The sequence below is a fragment of the Olea europaea genome, chromosome 4, assembly GCF_002742605.1.
Source record: "Olea europaea var. sylvestris chromosome 4, O_europaea_v1, whole genome shotgun sequence".
NCBI lineage: Eukaryota > Viridiplantae > Streptophyta > Magnoliopsida > Lamiales > Oleaceae > Olea > Olea europaea.
This window is the reverse complement of record NC_036240.1, coordinates 9,106,150-9,114,407: the sequence shown is the minus strand read 5'-3', so window position 1 is coordinate 9,114,407 and position 8,258 is coordinate 9,106,150. Positions and strand designations below refer to the sequence as shown.

The 8,258-nt window shown below is 36.2% G+C and overlaps 1 protein-coding gene and 1 long non-coding RNA gene across 2 annotated transcripts; both read left to right on the top strand.

Annotated features, from left to right (window-relative positions):
• The first annotated feature begins 760 nt into the window (after window positions 1-760).
• On the top strand, window positions 761-2,106 carry LOC111393544. Its single transcript, XR_002702440.1, has 3 exons — window positions 761-826; window positions 927-995; window positions 1,753-2,106. It is a non-coding gene; the product is annotated as an uncharacterized LOC111393544 (long non-coding RNA).
• Window positions 2,107-2,905: 799 nt separating this feature from the next.
• On the top strand, window positions 2,906-5,292 carry LOC111393542 (pentatricopeptide repeat-containing protein At3g46790, chloroplastic). The gene has a single exon (XM_023019119.1). The coding sequence runs from the start codon at window positions 2,987-2,989 to the stop codon at window positions 4,979-4,981; it is 1,995 nt and encodes a 664-aa protein (XP_022874887.1). The 5' UTR covers window positions 2,906-2,986; the 3' UTR covers window positions 4,982-5,292.
• The last annotated feature ends 2,966 nt before the right edge of the window (window positions 5,293-8,258 follow it).

Sequence of the window (8,258 nt, the reverse complement as noted above, 5' to 3'; positions counted from 1 at the left end):
TACTGTCTTCTCTTAAATGGCTGTGTTTCTGATTGGACCTTAAATCTGAATAGTATAATTTAGGTGCAGTGGTAATCATGATATATAGTTCACTCATTGATTATTTTTCTGTCATGACCTGATTATATTATTTTTCTGTCATGACCTGATTATAATTCTTACTCATAAAAGGGGTCATATATTTTTTTTCTGGGGTTTCATGATATATTTTGATACTTTACGAGTGTATTAAGAAAGAGAACCCAATTAAGAAATGATTTGTTGATTTTAGGATCGCATGTTAAGATTTCTTTGAGGACAAAGTAGCCGATGGTTCAGCTAGATTCACAATTAATGACTGGAACATTGTTTAGGAGGAAATCCCGCAATTGTATATTGGTCCAGTCTCCTAGTCAATGCAGATAAATGCCCTTTAGGAAGTTGTCAGAGCCTTTTAACAAGTTCCCCTTGCCCTTATGGCTTGGACTGAACCTCACCGATCTGAGGTGTAAATTTGACTATATGGATTGTGTGTTTTATTGCTCTCCCTTCTCCTGTTTCCGATGAAACTCCTGTCTACTTACATATTTAAGATCTTGGATCCCTTCTTCTGCATAGCTAGTTGAAATTTTGGCGACATATACTTTTGGGAGAAATTACCCTTTGTAAACCTGAGACAAATTATGCACCAAATTGTTCTTTGTGAAGTCATTTGCTTCGTTTTTACTTTCTTTTATAACTTTTCTGAATACAATGTGATGTTTGCATTTTTCATGCATAGTTGATACCAGATGATATGGAGTTTCAAACCGGAGATATGCCTAATTACACAACTTCAGACGGATCTGTACGTACTATCTGCATTCCCCCCTTTTTGTTGTTATGTTTATATTTATGTATCTTTAGTTTGAATTTTCAGAAGGCGTGATCTATTTTGTCTTTGACAGGTTAAAATTCAGAAAGAAAGTGAAGTTAGGCTGAAGATTATTGGAACTCGAGTTGATGCTACAGAAATTGTATGCCCTTCAACTGTCTTTTACATAGTTCAAACTGTATTTCTTTATTGTTGGCTTGTTTAGTTCAAACTGTATTTCTTTATTGTTGGCTTGTTGTATGCTTGCGTGGGTGCCCCCCTCTTCTCATACCCCTTATTCTCTTTGAAAAAATGGAACAAATGAGCACATGCATACTTTTGGTAAATGCTCAATGCTCATATTAGATATGCAATGTGGGTGGGAGGTGGGGGAGAGAGAGAATGGAATTGTATGCTAATACACTAAGAGGGAAATCTAATTGGTTTAATCAAATCTACATAAATCATTTGGCAAAGAAGAAGAAAATAAAAATTCTTTTAGCAAGCTTACTCAAACATCTGTCTCTAAGTCAATTTTGTTATTTATACGCTTACTCATGAAAAGCCTCTGCTTATATAATGGTTTGAAATTTTGGCATTAAAACAAATCATACTGTACATGAAAACAACTAGTTGCTAGTGTATTTTATTTGTTTAAAAAATGGCCTTTATGACAAAAAACAGAAGCGATAGTAAATTTTCTACTATCATTTTAATATGCCTGCATTATATTTCATATTAATGACCTTGCCTCTTTGTGTAACCTGCATTAGGCTTGAGTTACTTTGGATTGAGTAATTTGTCATGGTTCGAAGATCACATCTCTATTTCTTGTCTCCAGTGCAATCTATTCATTTATAATCAACTTAGTTGTTTCATCCTCCACCGTCTGAAGTCTGATGTTAGCTCTTCTTTTGCAGTTCTGTATTGGCACCATAAAGGACGACTTCTTGGGTGTAATCAGTGATCCAGGCGCAACTTCCTGAATTGAAAGCTGGGCTTATTTTGGATCTTCAAACACACTCTCTGGCTATTACATTGAGCATTTTATGCTATAATGAATTATGATTTGAACAAATACTGATGTTTATGCTGTAGGGATATGTATGTGACAGTTTATTTAAACTGAATGATTTGAGTGCTTGATGAGATCTCATGTTCAATGATCTGTCTCTTTATATCAAAGCTCACATTGCTTTCTTAGTGGGGTTATTGTTCAACAGAGAATCCTTCTTATCTACAGAACTAAATATATTCGACGTGGAATTTGTGCTTGGTTAGGGCTCTATGAATGTTATATCTGGAATACGGCAATCTGATGTGCGGATTGTTTCTATTAAGATATATATGCACGACTCATCGCCTAAATCCTGTATTCAATTTTTTCGAATTTGGGCCTTAGGTGCCATGGGGTTCGAAATTGGGTTCGAACTTTGAATCCTACCCACAAAATGTTTAAAGTTAGAATCCTTGGAGAATGAGTTCGAACCCTATGCCCCAAAATGGCCGAAAACTTTTGTTATTGGTGTCCAAAATGGCCTTGATGCCTCAAGGGTGTTTCTACTATTACTTCCTAAACTATTGTTAAGCCTATGTTTGATTTTGCTAAAAATCAATTTTTTATTAAATTTTGATGTAAGTCGATAATACAATGGGTCATATGAAATTGAACAATGTTATGTAGTTTCATTGAGGTTGTAACTCTTAACCTAAGTGACACTAGTTGATATGTTAAATAAATTATGAAATTAAATGAGTTATTTAATTTTACCTCTTAATTAATGCTACATTAGTGTCACGTAAATTGGAATTGCAACTCTAGTGAGACTAAAGAGCATTACTTTATGAAATATGTGTTTAAAAATGAGTTTAGGGATAAATGAGTTTTAAAAAGGGCCGAACAAGCACTTTTTTTGGAATATTGGGACCAACCTCACTCATTCTCATAAGTTCGGGACCAATGTGCTGCTTGGTGAAAAAGTTAAGGACCAAAAATGCAATCTAACGAGGAAATTTTATTTATTTATTTTTTCACTAGGTTGTAATGACCACTGCCATCAAATTTTTGCCAAACATTTTTTTTTTTTAGTTAAGTGTTCATGAGCAACCGGAACAGCCACAGTGACCCCTGAAGCTAATGCAAAGCGAATCCGAATGTTTCAACTCCAAACTCCCCAAATTCTCCAACCGATTTCCCTTCCAACAATTCTGTTCCACTGCTATCCCTCCACCCGCTCTTCCCATTATCATCGCCCGACCTCCGTCGCATTCCACTGCTCCACAAACGCTACCGCCACTACAACCCTCAGCGTGACCAATAACAACCACTTAATTCAATCACTCTGCAAGAAGGGTCAACTCAAACAAGCGCTCAATCTCCTTTCCCACGAGCCCAACCCAACCCAGCACACTTACGAGCTTCTTATCCTTGCTTGCACCCATCAGAACTCTCTGTCTGATGCATTTATCGTTCAACGGGACTTAATTGAAAATGGGTTTGATCAGGACCCTTTTCTGGCCACGAAGTTGATTAATATGTTTTCAGAATTGGACTCAGTTGAGCATGCTCGCCAGGTGTTTGATAAAATTAATCACAGAACTATTTATATTTGGAATGCATTTTTTCGTGCGTTATCTTTATCGGGTCGTGGAGAAGAGGTTTTGAGTTTGTACAGGGAAATGAATCGGATTGGAGTCCCTTCGGACAGGTTTACTTATACTTACGCACTTAAGTCTTGTGTGGTTTCAGAGTCGCAGCTTTCTTTACTCTGGAGGGGGAAAGAAATTCATGCGCACATTTTGCGACATGGATACGAGAAACATGTGCACATTATGACTACTTTAGTGGACATGTATGCAAAATTTGGATGTGTTGAAAATGCTAGTTGCGTGTTCTGTGCAATGCCAGTCAAAAATGTGGTTTCTTGGAGTGCTATGATAGCATGTTATGCGAAGAATGGGAGGCCACTTGAGGCATTGGAGGTTTTTAGGGAGATGATGCTTGAGAGTGAGGATATGCTGCCTAATTCAGTTACCATGGTCAGTGTGCTTCAAGCTTGTGCGGCTATAGCTGCATTGGAGCAAGGGAAGTTGATACACGGCTACATACTTAGGAAAGGTCTTGATTCGATTCTACCTGTTATTAGTGCCCTCATGACTATGTACGCTAGGTGTGGTGATCTTGAGTTGGGGAAACGTGTTTTCTTTCTAATGGATAAAAGGGATGTCATTTCTTGGAATTCTATGATATCCAGTTACGCAATACACGGCTTAGGAGAAAAGGCTATTGAAGTTTTTCGAGAGATGGTGAGGTGTGGTGTGTCACCGAGTCCTATATCATTTGTTAGTGTTTTGGGAGCTTGTAGTCATTCGGGGCTTGTTGAGGAAGGGAAATATTTATTTCATTCTATGGTGAAAGAACATGGTGTTTATCCTAGAGTGGAGCACTATGCTTGTATGGTTGATCTTCTTGGGAGAGCTAATCTGTTAGAGGAAGCGGCCAATATCATAGAAGATATGCAGATTGAACCCGGACCTAAAGTATGGGGTTCTCTTCTTGGATCCTGTAGGATTCATTGCAACGTTGAGCTTGCGGAGAAGGCTAGCAAACATCTTTTTGAGCTTGAACCTACAAATGCTGGAAATTATGTACTTCTAGGTGACATTTATGCACAAGCTAAAATGTGGGAGGAGGTAAAAAGAGTGAAGAAGCTGTTAGAAGCTAAGGGATTGCAAAAGGTCTCTGGTTGTAGCTGGATTGAAGTAAAAAAGAAAATTTATGCGCTTAAGTCCATGGATGAGTTAAATCCACAAATTGAGCAGATCCATGCTTTCCTGCTAAAACTGTCTACAGAGATGAAGGAAGAGGGTTATGTGCCAGAGACCAATGTAGTGCTATATGATCTCAATAATGAGGAGAAAGAACGAATAGTATTGGGCCATAGTGAAAAGCTAGCAGTTGCATTCGGGCTAATAAATTGCAGTAAAGGGGAAACCATCAGAATAACTAAGAATCTGAGATTATGTGAAGACTGTCATTCTTTCACGAAATTCATTTCAAAGTTTGCAAATAGAGATATTTTGGTTCGAGATATTAATCGCTTTCACCATTTCAGAGACGGGGAATGCTCTTGTGGGGATTACTGGTAACTTGTGCAGAATTTCAATCTAGGTTCGATCTAGTCTTTGCTTATCATAAAGGTGTCATCTAAGGGATTCTCCAAGAGCTGTTAAGCACTTCATGCATGTACAGGTTAGGTAATATATTCAGTCATTTCACATATACGACCTCCGAAAGTGTTTATGCATTGAGGTTTTTACTTGTGAAATTTTAGAGACGGGCATGCCCTTGATCTAGTAATACGAATGTTTACAGAAAATACTAATTAAAGAGCGCTAAATATATATTTACAACTTAGTTCAGCTGCATACAATGAATTGAACTGATAGAAATTTCTCTTTATCTGATTTATCATCTATCTCCAATGTATTAATATAATTGTATGCTGAAGCTTGGAAAAGAATCTTCAAGCAATCTGGCCACTTTGTTTTTACATTAATAATCACATGGGTATTTATTGTTAATAATCAAAACAATGCAATACTTTAAAGGGGTCATACAATCTGACCTCTAGTGAATGAAAGAAATGAAGATGAACTTAACAGGTCGGGGCTCTTGCCAATAGGTTGATGCAAAGGCCTGCTAAGTTGTCCTTGCCTCCTCTATTAATTGTCCCAATACTTCAGACCCATGATCATCACTACTGCATAAAATTTTGGCATGCTCTTCAACCTGTTTCATTAATTCCACGTGACTTAATTGCTGATCAGTCATATGAGTAGCCTCAACCCCAGAACCCTCCACTACAGTACTAAGGGATTTAGCTTTACTATTTCAGCTTAGTTCATTACCCACATTAGTAGTCAACTTCATTACTTGGAGAAAACGCTCATTACATCATAACCTTCAATCAGAGTGCAATTCATTCCATCTCCAATTCTCCATCCATCATGCAAGTAATTGGTACAAAATTCGTGCTTCACTTCCCCTTTGGTCTCTAGGTACTTTGGGCAGTTCCCACAATTGCACACCATTAGTTCCATGAGAAGCACCATTGCCCCCAATTTTTGTGTGCTTACCAACTCTGCATCTTCCACTGGCTCCCCCATTTACCTCCTTCCCTCCAAGCTTTTGCTTAGTGTTTCCTTAATTCCTGCTACTGGGATGGGTAAGTACCATAGTTATTAAAACAGGACCGGACGCCGGTCCGACCAAAACCTGGCTACCACACACGTCTGGTCCGGATTGAGCCAATGGACAGTTTGACAAACAAACTGGTCAAAATTGCAACCAGACAGGTTTTTGAAGTAACAGGAACAGGTCCAATGAACGCTATTTGTCTTAGCTGTCTTATTCGCTGCCTCTTTTTACTCTTCATATTTATCCAGAGAGGGTTCTTTCATTTGGAGAACAACATTTTTATTCTTAACCTGAAGTTTGCCAGCCACCCTGTTGCCACCAGCTGGGAACTGAGGTCAGCCCTGCAGGATCAGCACCATTTTCATACTTGTCACCTTTTAACCCCAAGCAATCCTCCCTTAGTGCCCCCAGAGTGAGCAGCAGGTGCAAAAGGATGGAGCATTCTCATTGTCTATTTTTTGCCAAAAAGTGATATTTGTCATTCCCAACTCTCACTCATAAGTTTAGGCTAAGATGCATCTCTACACTGTAGGTTCATCAATCTTGAGAGGTTATGATGCACTGATACGTAAACTCGTGACATTACTTTTTTAGGAAAGTAGTTGCATGATACGTCGTCTACCCGTTGACTAAAATTCTTAAAATTCTTCATTTATATAGTATACACTTCTTAATTTTATACTTATTATTAATTTTCTTGTTAAAATCTTTTAAAAATATGAGTACATATTTGTTATTTAATAATATTTGAGTTAAAAATTTATAATATCATCGATAAAGGAAAAAAACTTGATCATGATACAATGTTCGAGGAATAATGTATTCAACACATGTCCGACATGGACCTGGCATTTTAGTTGAAATGGTTATGCAACAAAGTGAGAGGCAAAGTAGAGCAATCTAAACTTGAAACAATTGAGTTTTCTCTTCTGGGATCCAATTCATGTCTATTTGAGTAGTCTCATAGAACCCATGAAAGTTTACCTCTAGTATGGATCAACCTGAGTTAAATAAAGTCTCTTTCGTTTGGCTTAAAATAGAAATTATGAAGCTTCACACACCTCAAAATTTGTAGAATGAAAAGAGGATTTCTATGGACATTATATCATTATGCTTCCATTTTTCTGACATTGGAATAACTTATATGTAGTGATGTACTACTATTTTGTAAATTCATTTTATATATTTTACACAATAGTTTAACGATACATTTCACAAACAAGAATATTTAATTTTCAAGGTTCACTTAAATACACAATTACATGTTTGTATTTGTATACATGGTTGTCGGAAATGTCGGAAAAATCGATACATCAACTTCTTCTACTCAAGAATAAAACCTAAGAGTTGGGCATGTTGTGTATTCTCAAATTGATTCTCATAAAAAATTGTAAAAATGAAATCAATGGTTGCATGGACAATAATTGACCGGAATCGACCAATTCCGATGATAATCCTATTTAGTTCCACTCTTTCATTATTCTTTAAAACTTAAATTTTTACTTCCAATTTTTAATAAGATTTGTCAAATATATTTCAATTTGGTACATGCACAAAGATATTATTCACAAACTAAATGTTCCGAGTTATTAATGATCAAAATTGAGATATGAACTAGGGAAAGATAATGAGTTAAACCAATGAATGCTCGATAAACATTCGACGGATTATTAATTACTCATCAAACTAAAAAGGGAAAAATCTAATTAATCGTTCGTCTATTAAAACATTTCTCATCCAACATTCTTTAAAAACTAGTTTACATCCTTGATGGAAAGTTCAATGTGACTGAAGGAAATCCTACTTGACACTCAGATGCAGTTAAATGCTTCCTCCTCGAAAGAAATGCAATCAATGAATGATCATTAAACTTTGGTGAGGTTACTACTTGCCAGTGAACCAAAAAATGTATCTCATTACTTACCCATCTATATGAAAATAAATAAATAATCCATCCACTATTCATTAAGAAACGTTTCCTTCCCCTTATGGAAAATTTCACATAGCAAATTCAATTTCACTTTGTACTGAAATAGCGTAAAATACTTCCTCTTAAGCGAAATCGAAGCTCCCAAAAAGGCCAAAATATAATTTGTTACAAGAACTTCCTATTGTATGGCTGTTCATGAATCAATAAAAATGTGTGTGGACACAAAAAAAATAATAATAAAATAAAATTAATAATAGATATATATATATATATATATATATATATATATATATAAA